This window comes from Alligator sinensis, unplaced genomic scaffold, assembly GCF_000455745.1.
Source record: "Alligator sinensis unplaced genomic scaffold, ASM45574v1 scaffold406_1, whole genome shotgun sequence".
NCBI classification, from domain to species: Eukaryota; Metazoa; Chordata; order Crocodylia; family Alligatoridae; genus Alligator; species Alligator sinensis.
Genome location: NW_005842181.1, coordinates 1,939,793 through 1,955,656, shown reverse-complemented (window position 1 = coordinate 1,955,656; position 15,864 = coordinate 1,939,793). Strand labels below are relative to the sequence as shown.

Below are 15,864 nucleotides of genomic sequence, written 5' to 3'. Positions count from 1 at the left end.
GGGGGGGGGGTGGGGGGGGGCCAGCCATTGAGGGGCTGCTGGGGATGGAGTTGGGTGGGGTGGGACAGCAATCCAGGGATCTGGGGGAGCAAATGGAGGTGGGGTACATGGGCCCTGCAGGGGGGGGTAGCCCGTGCAGGGGCCATATGGCCCCTGTTGGGGGGGGCTGTGGCATGGTCTCCTTAGTGGGCAAAGGCCCCACTGGCAGGAGATGTCTGCCATCTATGGGATTCTCAGAGGCCCAATGTGGGGGCAGCCCATGAGCTGTGCTGGGGAGCTGTGCCCTGCGGTGAGCAAGGGACCCACGCCTCCTGAGCAGCCCCCCCACAATCCACCCACACACCCCATGACCCCCACATCCCTCCACAGCCACCCACCCCTCTTCCCACCCTCCTCCTACAAACCTCACATCCCCCCAGCACACACTCTCCGTGCCCAGCTGCCAGACAGGATGAGACCCGCTGGCAAGAGCTGTGGCTGCAGGGGCAGCTCTCCCCACATCCTGGTTAGTGAAGGGGTCAGAGGGAGCTCTAACTGCTCTATGGTAAGAAAACGAAAGGCAAACAGCAAAACATATAGGTATTTAGAAATAATTTTATTATGATGATAGAGACACTGGTGGGCTCCCAAATTGTTTTAACGCTGTAGATATATCAATAAAACATTGCCCAACTGATCACTGTCTCTCTGTTTCTCTCTCTATATATATATAGTTGTCTTTTGTTTTAATTGTGAAGGAACATGGATTTGGGGGTATTTTACAGAGTGACTTCAGGATTTTTTATCAGGGATTTTTCAGTTTTCAAATAGGCAACACCAGAATTCCTGCTAGGGTGGCAAGTGGCAGGACCCAGGCAGAGGAACCTACTCAGAGCTGGCACCTTGGGCCCAGCTGGAGGTGGCTGATGTCCTGGCCAGTTGGGGCCAGGAGAACACGCCTTGACAGTTCAAAGCAGGCTACCACCCTGGGAACATCTTCCAGGGGATAGCTGCCCAGATGCCCGGGCAAGGGCACACATGGCAGTAGTACTGCACAAAGGCCAGCTCTGCAGTCACAGCCGCCCGCTGGCAGCTGGCCCAGAGGGGCACATGCCTCTACTGGCTGTGCAGTCCCCATCCAGGTCTGGCAGGTATGCAGCCTTGGGGACACATGCTGTCACAGGTGGCAGCAGGTCACACCCAGGCAGCAGCCCCCACTGCCAGACTGGTGCAGTGGGTAAAGGGTGCAGGGAACTCTCAGGGCTGCTTCAGCAGTCCAGCTGGCACAAGGGGTAGTGTCCCAAGGTACCAATTGGCCGGGCCCCAGAAGCTCCTGAGAGCGAGTAGCCCTGAACTGCTTGCCAGGGCAGCTTTTTTTACTGATGGGGCCAGGACAGGACATGTTCTTACACTGGCCCCAGGCTCGAGCTCTCCCTGACTGCAGATCCAGGAGGAGCCCAGCAGGGTTATTTTGCCCTAAGTGGCACAACTTGCACCACACCAAAGTACATTTCCAGGCATGTGCACGAAGCAAAAAGCCCCGGCTCAAATTTGCACCACTTCTATTTGGGCTGCTACAAGCTCACATGCCTGCATGTGTGGACACACCCGAGAAGTCTGAAGAGAGATTTAATAATAGTCTTCAAATACCTTAAGGCACATTATAGAGAGGATGGAGGTGGCCTTTTCTCTGTTGACATAACGAAGCAATGACCTCAAGCCGTAGCAGAGGAAATTGAGGTTGGAGATTAGCAGGAACTTTCTGACTATGAGAGTGGTCAAGTATTGGAACAGGCTACATAGAGAAATTGTGGAATCTTCATCTTTGGAAGTTTTCAAGAGCAGGCTAGACAGAGACACTTGCCTGGGATGTTTTAATCAAGAATGATCCTGCTTAGAGCAGGGGGCTAAATTACATGACCAAGTGAGGTCCCTTCCAGCCTTACTTTCCTATGATCCTAATAAGATATCAGTTCCAGTTGTTGAGCCTGCCCAAGTTAATAGTCCCTGAAAGTCACTGCCATTTGACAGCTCTGTTGTCCTGTGTAACATGAATTGATGAGCTCAGTTGAGGTCCTGGCAGAAAGATGTCTATATCACAAAATCCATCACCAAAGATTACCTTTCTAAGTTAAAAATGGAAGCTGAGGATTGAACACACATGGAGACTGACCTGTCCTTTCACCATAGAAAATGTTGAATTGAAACTTGGATGAAAAATGAATAAAATTATCACTGCAATATATTTTATTAAAACTTGAATCATCTATGTTTGTAGGTCATGTTGAACAAAAATCAATGGAAGTATAAGTGAATGGTTTCATAGACTGATGTAGTGCTATAATAAACTCTTTCATTTCTAGATCCTTAGTACAAATTCTATACAGGGTACTAGAGACCAAAATTAGTTACCATCTGAAGGCTGATTGAGGTCCCATAGGAAATGATTCTGTGTGTCTGTCCAATTCTCCAGGTCACAAAATCTGACAAAGTTAACACTAATTATCAAGCTGACAGTCTCAACAAAGCGGCCAAGCATTGAAGTACATGTACAGTGGACTAAAGTGTCATTTCTAGCGGTGGTCTTACCAAGTCAAGATTTAGACATTGAGGGGTAACAGTATCAGGAAACTTATACTACTACAGTTGTACCTGCTCAGTAGATGCAAAAAGGTCTTCACTCTGTCAGTCTGCCATCTTTCTCAAATACTAAGTTTTCACATTTAAAGAAACACAATGGGACTGTGGCCAGAATGACTGTATCTTGTTTGTTCTGTACTGCTGCCATGAACTCCCTTGCAATCTTCGTTATGTCTGGAATATAAACTTGTTTATAATTACTTCATATGAAGTGATTGCTGTAAATTTTTCCTTCAGGTCTTGACCATTATCGCCCTGAGGTTTTTGAACACAGTAAAAAGCTACTGCTCCACCTTTTGATTGCATTGTCTTGCAACAGCAATTATCAAGCCATTGCCTCAGTGCTTCTTCAGACCAGAGAGATGAATGAAACCAAAACTCTGACAGTCCAACCAGCATATCTACCTGAATACCTCTATACAGGTAATAAAATGCAATAGGATAATACATTACATTGTATTTCGAAGATTTGACGAATGGAAAGGTTTGGTTGTTTGAAATACTGTAAAGTTTTTAATAAGTACTATATTTACTCAAATATAAGATGACCCTGACTATTAGACAACTCCCCAAAAACTAGATTCTATATATGGGAAACTTATAAATTGGTTATAATTTTCCAGATAAACAATCTAATTATTGGAGGTTTGCCTTTAATTTGCCCCCTTCCCACTGCCACAGCAGGGAAAATAAATCTGAAGCATCAGGTAGCCTCTTTGCCCTCTGCCTCCACAACTTTTTCCCCTGGACACCCTTCCTCCCCTTCCTTACTGACAAACTGTGCTCTCCCTGAGCACGTGGAAGTGGGGAACAAATTTGAAAACACTAAACTTGAAATAAACACATCTGTAGTGATTTGCATATAGTTCATCCAGAATTGAAGCATTTTACCTTTTTGAAACTGCTGCAAATTTTAGCATAGGTACTCCATAAACACACTATTAAGCAGCACTTTTGTACCTACTTATATGTAATACAAACCACACATGATATTAGACCAAAGCCAAAAGGCTTATCATTTAACATGTAGTTCATTGGGCTGGGCCCCATCAGAGCCAACAGCATTTCAAACCATGGTGACCCTACAGCTCAGCACTGCTCAGTATGTGTGTGTACTCCAGATACTCCCTGAAATAATCCATGTACTAATTAACCCCCAACTCATGACTTGAACCTGGTCCAGCTCCACCACATGGAAGGACGGGGCCACACTAATCATATACAACAGGCTGAGGGGTAGAAGTGGGGAGCAACAGAGAGATTCGGAGTGAATTGTTTGGGGTCCCATTTGGTGATGTTTGCCAGACATATGAAGAAACAGGGATCTTGGAAATGGGAAAGAAAAGCATAGCTCAGCTGTAGGAGTGAAGAACAAGTAAAAATATATATAGTGTGGTGGCTCACCATGACTTGTGAAAAAGCACTCCACTTACCATATGTCTGACTCAGAGGGGCTACACTAATCTAGTCTTGTGGTAGATTCCCATCAGCATCTCAGTCTTTTGGCTAAGATTGAGCATTACTGGCTCCAAGGAGAGGGTATCAGTGCTGGCTCTGGCCCTTGCGGTGCCAGCCTGGTACTGCAGTACCTCCAGGCCTGGTGTCAGTTCCCTGTGGAGGGAAAACCCACCCATTTTTTAGGGCCAAAAAAAAATAGCTTGTTTGCCCAAATTGGGTTATATGTTTTATAGTCATGCTCAGTGTCAGCTGCGTTTAATCAACTTCATAGTTGTTTTCCATTACTGAGCACATGCTGCTTTTGCTGAAGTTTAATGATAGACAGTGTATTTTTTTAGATGACTTTGTATGTAAATGTAAGACAAGTGGCTTTTTTCCCTATGGTGATAGGGGGGAACCTCATCTTGTATTTGAGTAAATATGGTTATAGGCCATCTTATCAAAGTTGTAAAATTGTACAGCTGTCATTGACAATAACTCCTTCAAACTACTCTGGAAAAGCATCCTAAATTATTAAAAGAGACATTTTTTTTATATAGAGAAAAATGTGTTTCTATAAGACAGTGATTCTCAACCAGGATGCCAGGGTATCCTCGTGTGCTGCCAGACCCTTTGGGGGTTGCCATGAGGTGTAAGGAGATAAACAAGTAATCTAATTAGATAAATTCAGGCCCTGGCTTGTCCCTGACTGAATGGTCCCCCATCCCCAATTTCCAACCACTCTGCAAAGTTTTTGAAATCAGGCGCCACTCAGTTTACAAAAGTTATGGAGGGGTGCCTTGAGTCCTCGAGTCCAAGAGCACTGCTAGAAGGCAAAATGTCTAGTACAGTTATAGAAATGAAACTAGCCATTCCACTTCCCTGTAACTTTCCAACACACTGGGTGCATTTACACAAGATGTTTACTGTGGAACTGCCTAATTAGCTCTGCAGTAAAGTCTCAGTGTCTACACATGCAGCCTTATTAAGCTGCAGTAAACGAATTAACTCTGCCATAGCTTAGTACTTGTAAAAACAAGTACTACCCTACAGTGGTGTTCTTTAGCATGCAGCAGTGCATGTGTAGATGCTGATGGGGCTGGGTGGGGGCTCAGGCCGGGTTAGTATGCAGCAGTGCATGTGTAGATGCTGATGGGGCTGGCTGGGGCACGAGGCTGCTTCATTGCGGGGGCTGCCTGTCAGCTAGCCCTGCACTGGAGTACCCTCATGCCCCAGCCACTAAGCCAGGTCAGAGTAGTCCCAGGGCTCCCTGCCAGCTGAAGCTGCTCCAACCCAGCTCAATGTGCTGCAGTTCCAAGCACACGTGTAAACATGGTCTGATGTGTGCTGGAGTATATTGTGTCACATTAATTTCATGTGTAGATGTGCCCACTGAGAGAGACAATTCTGTTAGATATGAGGGAAAGGGTATAAATCAGACAAACTTGAAGGATCTAATATACAGTTGCAGTACAAGAGAAGGGGATTTATGTAGTTAGGAACGTGCTACCTACCTTCGAGATCCAACTGAAACCTGATTTGAATTCAGTTAAGTTCCAATATCATGTACTCCTCTCAACACCCACTTTCTGAAAGTGATGGACATTTGCTTAGTTTTCCAAAGCTCATTTCTAATTTTAGCTTGTCTACTATGAATCCCTGCTAAGCTGATTTCTTACTAACTTTTTGCAAGTTGCAGGGCTTTAAGAGGTTTTGGTTGGGCAAAGTTTGATAAAAGCACCTGGCTAGTAGGGGTGTGCGAAGCGGGCCCTATTCAATTCAGATTTAGATTTGGCCCGAATCAGGGACAGTGATTTGATTTGTTGATTTGGATCACTGTCCCTGATTCAATTCAGCCAAATCCGAATCTAAAGATTCAATGCTGATTCAAAGAATCAGCAATTCAGACATAAACACAGCTTTAAATTTTTTTTCTACATACTGTTAGGTAGCAGGCAGCTCGTGAACACTGTAATGCTGGGGCGCGTGGAATGTCCCACACAAGCATGGAGGGCTCCCCAGCACGCTCGGCAGCAGACCTGGAAGCAGACCAGAAGCACTTCTGGTCCACTTCCAGGTCTGCCAGGGAGTGCGCTGGGGCCCCCCCCCGGTGTCTCCCTGGCTCAGCACCTGGTGCCTCCTGGGTTGGGGGGGGCACCTGGGGTCCCCCTGTAGCCAATTGCCAAACCGGGAGGATGCCGGGGGGGCCCTAGCACACTCCCCAGCAGACCTGGAAGTGGACCGGAAGTCCAGGTTTGCTGCTGAGCACATGCATCACAGTGATCATGAGCTGCACTGGTACCTCAAGGTATGGAGAAAAAACTTTTAAAGCTGTGTCTATCTCCAAATCTTTCCGAATCTCTCCAAATCGATTTGGAAGGTTCTGATTTGATTTGGAGAGATTAACGGTTCCTCTGATTCTATTCAGATTTGGAGATTCAGCTACCTAATCGAGCCGAATCTCCACCAAATTGAATCAGGGACCAAAGCTTCGCACAGCCCTACTGGCTAGATTTAAGACTTATGGAATGTCACTGCACTCAAGGGGGAAGCTGGACGTTAAGGGAGTCATGGAGCCAATTTACAGTTGTGGAGATAGAATTAACTAAGGTCAAAGAAAAAGATAAGCTTTTGTTTGGAACAGAAGCAAGAAGTGAGAAGCAAAGAGGAATAATCCTGGCAGTTGCCATCTCATACATATCAGTTGTAGCATTAGTAAAATAAAAGTATGACTATTAAGAGAGAGGATGGTATCGGAATCGAGAGCAATAAGGAGTGCAAGATTATAAAGAATAAAATGACCAGATAATTCATTTGTTTTGTAATCCTACCAACCACACACAGAGATACACATATATACACACAGAGTGGATGAGAAGGGGAAATAATAAATTTTATTTAGAACATAGCCATGCAAGAAAACAGCTGGGAGGTAAGCCTACAAACATTTGAAAAATAAAACTATGTTAGTGTAACCATTATGTAGGGTTGTAGAGATGAAATTAAGCAAGGGAAAGTCAGAGCTGAATATCAGAAAACACTCTGTCGAATAGTGTCTCCGGGAATGGTAATAAATTCTTTGTTTGGGGTATTTAAAATTAATTTAAAATTTAAAACTGGACACGCAACTAGAAAATGTGTTTTGAGAAGCAGCTTTTGCAATTGGATATGGATGGAATTACCTAATAGATCTCTTCTTGCTTTACTTTCCATGAAGGAAGCAAAGGTAGAAGAGAAAAAGGACAAAGCTATGAAAGTGTCTTGGACAAGCTTTGGATATTTTTTGCCATAATTTATATGCTTATCTGAAAAACATATTAAGTTTAACCATCACTAACCACTGTAGTTTTGGGGTTTTTTACCTGACATAAATGATAGAGAAAATGAAAGAATGTGGAGAAAATAATGTAAGAGTGTCTTTGCTTTGAGAGCACTTTTGAGTGCACAGTTGCAAAGCATGGCTCCATTCACATGAGCCAAATCCAGAAATGACACGGCAGATCCACTGAGGGTATCCTTGAAGACTCCTATGATTTTTCCTACCCTTCATACCCCCATAATGAGTCCTGTTTTGTGGCTATGATTATTGATTAGGATTGATCACAACTACACACTCTTGCCCTGTAGTAAAATGAGAGCTAACCTATGGTAGTGTTAGGAAGATGTAGCCATGATGATCCAGGAAAAATGTGAAAGGCAAGGATTCTTGTGAATAATACTTTTCATGAACCAACTATATAAATGGGAGGGACATAGCCAAGCTTCCTGGTACCACAGTACCCATCCTCAGGTCTCTGCTAACCTGTCATAGTTTACAGCTCAATAAGAGAGGATCAGCTTTCATTCACCATGGAGTGAGAACATAAACAGGGATAGTTATCACAGAGCAACTGACATGCTGTAAATGCCTGTCCTCTTTTACCTCCCAGCAACTTATATGACAGCAACCAAGGAACCAGCAGCCAGGAGCTACAAACAGGGTAAACAGTTTGCAGGTCGGTTTGCTGCCCTCCACCTCCCTGCCCCTCTTGAAGGAAGAGCCTATCTTCACACCTATCAGCTTGGTGTGAAGAAGTAAGAAAAAAGGAACCCTGTGGGGCCAATGAGTAAACAGGCCAGCTTCCAGGTGTGTTCACTAGGGAAGGTGTTTTTGGAAGAGTAGTAAGAGAGAAATGGCAGATTAAGAGACCCAGGGAAATGGCTGGAGGATGTTACAATGCCAGAGCCACTGCCACTGCCTATTTGCACCTGTGAGCTTTCTGTCCAGGCAGAACCACTCATCAATTGAGGTCTAGGTTTGGCACTGTGGGGAACTACGGCTTGCAGGTTCCTTCCCATGATGGCCAGGTCAGGGAGTGCCTGCAGTGTGAGTGGTGCCTCTTGGTGGTGTCTCTCAGGGAACAGGCAAGAGAACTTCAGGAAGAGGTGGTGAGGCTCTGAAGCATCCTCCACCATGAGGAGTTCATTGATCTGATGCCAAAGGAGATCTCTGGGACTGTGGAGGAGAAACTGCCAGAGGCAGTGCTAGAGAAGAGAGAGGTGGACTCCCAGGAGTGTGAAACCTGGAAGCTTGTTACCTCTGGCAGCAAGCAGAAATCTTCATCTCTACCTGCAGCAGTTTGTCTGGAGAATAGATATGGAGCACTAGCAACAGAGAGGGAGGAGCACATTCCATTGGTGCAGGAGGACAGGCCAGGCCTCACCAAGGTGAGAAGGATCATGACAACCCCCACCCAGAAGAAGCAACAGGTAGTGTTTGGAGACTCCCTTCTGTGGGGGATGGAGGGAACCATCTGCTGATCTGGCCTGTTATCTCAGAAAGTCTGCTGCTTGCGTGGAGCCCAGATCCAAGATGTCATAGTTAGGGGTTACTGAGACTCATCTGACCCTCTGACTACTACCCCATGCTGCTCATCCATGTGGGCACTAATGATACTGCCAGGGGAGACCCTGAGCAGATCAAAAGTGACTACAGGGCTCGGTGCAAGGGTGAAGGGGACTGGAACTCAGGTCATGTTCTCTCAATGCTTCCGGTCAAGGAAAAGGGCCTGGGTGCATCCTGCAGATCAATAACTGGTTGCACAGGTGGTGTTGCCAATAGGACCTTGGCTTCTTTAACCATGGGATATTCTTCCAAGAAGAAGGATTGCTGGGAAGAGACGGGATCCACCTGACAAAGAAAGGAAAGAGTCTTCGCAGACAGGCTTGGTAACCTAGTGAGGAAGGCTTTAAACTAGGTTCGCTGGAAGATGGAGACCAAAGCCGTGAGGTACGTGGGAAGTGGGTGACCTGGAGGAAGAGCAAGCAGGAGGAGGCAACAGCGGAGGTGCTCTCATACTTCCAGAGAAATCAGGGCAATCAACTAGTTATCTTAGCTGCCTGTATACGAATGCACAGAGCCTGGGAAACAAGCAGGAAGAATTGGAAGTCCTTACACAGTCATGGCACTATGATGTGACTGGAAAAACAGAGATTTGGTGGGATAGCTCACATGACTGGAGCACTGTCATGGATGGGTACAAACTGTTCAGGAAGCACAAGCAGGGGAGGAGAGGAGGAGTTGCACTTATGTAGAAGAGCCATATGATTGCTCAGAGCTCCTGTATGGAATAGACCTGTTGAAAGTCTCTGGGTTAGAGTCAGAGGAGACAACAACAAGGGTGATGTTATGGTAGGGGGCTGCTATAGACCACCAGACCAGGAGGAAGTGGTGGATGGGGCTTTCTTCACACAGCTAGAGGAAGTTTCCCAGTTCTCATGAGGGACTTCAGTCACCCTGACATCTGCTGGGAAGGCAATACAGCAGTGCACAGGCAATCCAGAAAGGTTTTGGAGAGTGTTGGGGACAACTTCCTAGAGCAAATGTTGGAACGGCCAACTAAAGAACTATGACCTGTTGCTTACAAATGGATGAATTGATGGGGAATGTCATAGTGGATGGCAACTTGGGCAACAGTGACCATGAGATGATTGAGTTCAGGATCCTGAGGAAAAGAAGGAAGGAGAGCAGCAGAGTAAGGACCATGGACTTCAGAAAAGCAGACTTCAGCTCACTCAGAGAACTAATGGGCAGGATCCCCTGGGAAGTCATTCTGAGGGGGAAAGGAGTCCAGGAGAGCTGGCTGTACTTTAAAGAATCCTTACTAAGAGTGCAGGAACAAAACCATCCCAATGCACAGGCAAACTAGCAAGAATGGCAGAAGACCAGCTTGGCTTAGCAGAGAACTCTTCAGTAAACTAAATCACAAAAAGGAAACTTATAAGAAGTGGAAACTTAGACAAACAACTAGGGAGGAGAATAAAGACAGGAAGGCCAAAGTGCAATTGGAGTTGCAGCTAGCAAGGGGTACCAAGATACCTGGTATCTTGAAGTATGTCAGTAGCAAGAGGAGGATCACAGAAAGGTTGAGTGCCTTATTGAATGGGCAGAGGATGTAGAAAAGGCTGAAGTGCTTAATGCCTTTTTCACCTCAGTCTTCACAGGCAAGGTCAGCTCCCAGACTACTGCGCCTGGCAGCACAGTTTGGGGAGGAGGTAAGCAGCCAACAGTAGCAAAAGAACAGGTTAGGGACTATTTAGAAAAGCTGGACATATACAAGTCCATGGGGCCGGATGGGATGCGCCCGAGGGTGCTGAGGGAGTTGGCTGATGTGATTGCAGAGCCACTGGCATCATCTTTGAAAACTCATGGTGATCAGGAGAGGTCTGATGAAAAAGGATTCCAGATAATTGAAAAAGGACAAATATAGTGCCCATATTTAAAAAAAAAGGGAAAAAGGAGGATCCAGGGAACTACAGATCAGCCTCACCTCAATCCCTGGAAAAAATCATGGAGCAGATCCTCAGTAATTCATTTCCAAGCACTTGGAGGAGAAGGTGATTAAGAACAGTCAGCATGGATTCATCAAGGGCAAGTCAGGCCTGACCAGCCCAGTTGCCTTCTATGATGAGATGACTGGTTCTGTGCATGCGGGGAGACCAGTGGATGTGGTATACCTTGATACAAGACTTTTGATACAGTTTCCCACAACATTCTCACAGGCAAGCTAAGAAGTATAGGCTGGATGAATGAATTGTAAGGTGGATAGAAAACTGGCTGGAGCATCAGGCTCAGAGGGTAGTAATCAATGGCTCGGTGTCTAGTTGGCAGCTGGTATCAAGTGGAGTGCCTGAGAGGTCAGTCCAGGTTCCAAATTCTGTTCGATATCTTCATCAACAACCTGGAAGATGGGATAGAATGCACCCTCAGCAAGTTTGCAGATGACACCAAGCTGGGGAAAGTAGTAGATATGCTGGAGGATAGTGCTACGATTCAGGGAGACCTGGAAAAATTGGGAGGATTGGGCCAAAAGAAATCTTATGAGGTTCAACAAGGACAAGTGCAAAGCCCTACACCTAGGACAGAACAATCCATGCACCAATACAGACTGGGGGCTGACTGGCAGAAAAGGACCTGAGTGTTACAGTGGACAATAATCCAAATCTGAGCCAGCAGTGTGTCCTTGTTGCAAACAAGACTACCGGCATACCGGGCTATATTGGTAGGAGTGTTGCCAGCAGGTGAAGGAATTGATTATTCCCCTCTATTCAGCACTGGTGAGGCCACATCTGGAGAACTGTGTTCAGTTTTGGGCCCCCCACTACAGAAAGGATGTGGACAAGTTGGAGTCCAGCGGAAGGCAACAAAAATGGTGAGGGGGCTGGGACACATGACTTCTGGGGAGAGGCTGAGGAAACTGGGCTTATTTAGTTTAGAGAAGAGCAGACTGAAGAGGGATTTATTAGCAGTCTTCAACTACTTAAAGGGGGTTACAAAAGAAGATGGAGCTAGACTGTTCTCAGTGATGGCAGATGGCAGAACAAGGAGCAATGGTCTCAAGTTGCAGCAAGGGAAGTTTAGGTTATATATTAGAATTTTCTCATTAGGAAGGTAATAAAGCACTGGAACAGATTACCCAGCAAGGTGGTAGAATCTCCATCCTTGGAGTTTTTTAAGACCTGGCTGGACAAAGTTTTGGCTCAGATGATCTAGTTGGGGCTGGTCCTGCTTTGAGCAGGAGGTTGGAGTAGATGACCTTCTGAGGTCCCTTCCAACCCTAATTTTCTATGATTCTATGATATACCCATGCCCTTAGTCTCCTACCTAAATTTAATGATGGCAAACTTCAGTTGGATGATTCACATATATTTAAAGTTAAACATATAGTGCTTTGCTGGACTATGCTTTAAATCGTTCTGTGCCTCATCTGGGAAGCGATGATAATATGACTGATAGTGCATTCCTTGCTAAACATAGTTCACATCAGACCATCAGGGTAAATCAAATAAGCTTACAAGGGCTCAGCTGATATACACCTCTTAAATATAATGGAGTTTACAGAAAGCCCTCCTTCTAAATGAAGCAATAGTAAGAAAAAGTCAATGTTCAAATGCTACAGCCATAGCACAGGAAAATTATCTTGGACTTTTTTAAAGAGTCCATTTTGTATTCCATCCTGCAAGATAGAAAATATAAGATCATTAATTTTCACTCTTTGGAGATATTCTCATTTAACATATTTTTTCTTCTTCCCAGAGAAAATTTTGAGCAGCATACTGTTTTAAAAGACTGTTTTCCTTCATTACTGTCTGAAATGCTGATCTAAATAGTGCATTCCATCTTTATCTTCTCCTCTGCTGCTGCCAGGTGGCTTTGACTTTCTACGGGAATACCAGTCATCTCCAGTGCCAGACTCTGGTTTAAGCTCCAGCTCCACCTCCTCCAGTATCAGTCTGGGAGGCAGCAGTGGAAATCTTCCACAGATCACTCAAGAGATTGAGGACATGGACACAGCTGTTGAAACAGATGAAAAGGCAAACAAGTTAATTGAGTTTCTTACAACCAGGTAATCAAGATAAGGAGAACGTACCCTTGGTTACATTGTTTCCAGTGTTTTGTAAAATGATCTATAGCATCTTGTAAAAGACACAGATGAAAATTATTGAGTTTTCATTTTCTTTTATTAATTACATTGAGTAATTACCTTTAGTAATAGACTCCAGTTTCTGTGTTTTTGATACTTGCATCAGAAAAGAGGTAGTTAAAAGCACTAGAATGTCAGTGCTCCTATAAGAAAATGCCAGCTGCCAGGATTAAAGAGTTAAATGATTAATAGTATTACACTCCAAGCAGAATTAATGGAAGAGAACAGTTTTATAGCTATAAAAGTGACAGCTGTTTCACAGGTGTTGTGAGGGGCCATAGTGAGCCTAATTTTAATTGCTGAATAAGACTGGCAGGTCCTTGTCCTGTCCTGGCATTGAAAAGAGTTAGGGCCTGAATCTCATTTATACTAAATCTGCTTTATACTGCTTTTGTGGAGGAAAGCAGCCTTAAAGTATATAGATTTTGAAAGTGTTGGAACCTAAGCTGTACCATCCAAAGAGCAGCCACAGGTGGGGCTACACTTTAACTTTCCAGAAGTATACTACATATATGCCAGAGTAAAAAGGGGGTGGATTAAGTGGGGAAAAAATCAAGATGATTAATAAAGATAAACCAGCAAAAGTCAGCTTTATACATGGAATTTTGTTAGGTCTAGATCTCATTTGCATTTAGCTTTATTAATTTCTACTGTTATTACTGTTTTGGGGGGCACTTGTATTTGGTTGGCTCTCTCTCTCTCTCTCTCTCTCTAATGTTTCTATTTTTTATTTTTAGAGTAAATAGTTTTCAAGTCTTTCTAATCACTTAAAAGGCATTTCAGAAAAACACAATAGAAAAGGTCACATTATTACAAAGTATCCAAGGTTGCCTCCTTGCCTCCGGGTCCTGACCCAACTCCCCCCAATGCCCTAGCCACAAGGTGAGGGGTCCCCATTCCTCACCCCCTCCTGCCAGTTTTGGCCATTCAGCAGCCAGCAGCTCCCTCTCCTTCCTCCTGACAGCCCAGGGGTCAGGGTTGGGGACCAGCCCAGCACCTATATGAAAAATTAATCCTGGAGGGAACACAAGTTCCCTAAGATGCTCTGCTTTTGAGTGCCTTAATGTAATACTTGATTTAACCAGGGTTAATTTTTTGTGTTATTGGCCATTTGAAAAGCAGTCTGCAGCCATGCACATATGTTAAGTCATGACTGTAGAGCACTTTCAGGGGCCAGATCACTCAAAAACTATCACTTCTGTCTGTGCCCACAGTTGTTCAATAGCTTTCTTGCAGGAGAAAATTTGCTTTTCCACAAGAAAGTTAGATCAATTCCCAAGAGGAAGATCTCCCTTTTCCAACTTAAATGGCTATACATTACTCTCAGGTGTTGAGGATACCCTATATCCCACAGTCCTTTGCACTTCCTCCTTCTCTCTTCCTTTAAGGGAGCACTGGCTCCCCGATAACCAGGGGTCTAGGTTTTCCATTTCCCACAAAAACAGAGTAAACCGCGGATTTTACCTTTTACTGGAGGCAAACAGATTTCTCATTCTACCGGAGAAGCCTGTGGATTTTGCAGTTTTGCAATGAGCTCCCTGCAGGCTGGCACAGTTCCAGCCCAGAGTTCCCTCTAAGCTGTGTAGCATGCACAGCTGCGCAGGAGCACCTGGCAGCATGGCGTGAACTTGCGTGCACACCATGCAGCTCAGAGGGAATGCTGTTCCAGCCTGCAGGGAGTTCAGAGGGAATGGGAGAAGGGCAGTCAGGCAGGAGGCACTATGTGCACGTACATACACATGGCCCCAGGCAACCAGGAGAGCAGTTCCCACAAATAAGTAGGTGGAGGGTGGGGGTATTGAGCCCCTGTAGTCAGGGAGGGTGGGAGTTGGGCAGGGCTGAGTCTGGGGCTGGGAATGCTGCCCAGCTGGGCATGCTGCCCAGCTGGGCAGTGCATGGGGCCTGGGGCCCGGGGTTCCAATATGCAGCTGCAGGGCCCCAGCAGGGCAGGGCCATGGGCAGCTTGTCTGGAAGGCAGGGCTGACTCCCCAGTGCTGCTCACAATCCTGAGGGACAGGGGAGACCTCTGCCACCCAGATCTATGCATGGGGCAGGAGTGGGGGTGGGTAGTGCTGGATTTAAGCATAAGCTAAGTAAGCTTCAGCTTAGGGCCTCACATTATGAGGGGCCTCTAAACCAACCCCCAGACCGTGAAGGGTCAGCTGCCAGACCAGAAGTACCCGCAAACCGGCAAACTGCAGCCCCGCGGAGCCAGGCAGAGGCCGTGACTCTTCCCACAGGGCCCATGGCAGCTGCAGTTGAGGTTTTGGTTCACCCTCCCCCCCACCCAGGGGGGGTGACCATATCTTTACTTGTGTTTTGGCCGGAAATTCTGGCTGTGGGGCTCCACACATTGGTCTGCAGTTTGCCAGGTCATGGCCGCTTCTGGTCCACAGTTTGCCGGGCCATGGCATAGAAAGGCTGGGAACCCCTAGTTTAGGGCCCCAGCATGTCATAATCTGGTCACCAGAGATGTCACCAGGGTAGTGTGAAGCTCTCAGCGGCAGGCAGCTTTTCCATGCAGCCCCACTGTTCCCTGCCATGCCGGGTCATGCCTGCTGGGCTGCGGAGGCCCCGGGGTAGGGCAGCAGGGTGGGAGCCTGAGCCCACAGCCTGTGTCCACCCCACGCACAGATCTGGGGGGCACAGGTCCCCCCTGCCCTCTTGGCAATGCATGCAGCAGTGCAGAGCTGGCCTCTCCCACCCGACCCCACAGCAGGGAGGCAGCAGAGGAGAACCAGGTTTCACTCTGCTGCAGCACCAGCCGCAGCCTCCTGCCAGGGACAGGGGGCTATGGACCCAGGGCCAGGACCCCATAGCCCTGACAGCTGGGGGTGGCAGTGGG

The 15,864-nt window shown here is 46.3% G+C and overlaps 1 protein-coding gene across 7 annotated transcripts in view; it reads left to right on the top strand.

Moving 5' to 3' along the window:
• LOC102383623 (protein furry homolog) overlaps window positions 1-15,864 on the top strand; it is a 214,234-nt gene that overhangs the window by 119,068 nt on the left and 79,302 nt on the right. For all 7 annotated transcript variants that reach the window (XR_003094661.1, XR_003094660.1, XM_025207103.1 and 4 more), the window contains exons 36-37: window positions 2,857-3,042; window positions 12,743-12,941. Coding sequence is in view for 5 of the 7 variants with exons in the window: in XM_025207103.1 (XP_025062888.1) it covers window positions 2,857-3,042; window positions 12,743-12,941 (385 nt within the window). In the remaining 2 variants the exon portion in view is untranslated. The remainder of the gene's footprint in view (window positions 1-2,856; window positions 3,043-12,742; window positions 12,942-15,864) is intronic.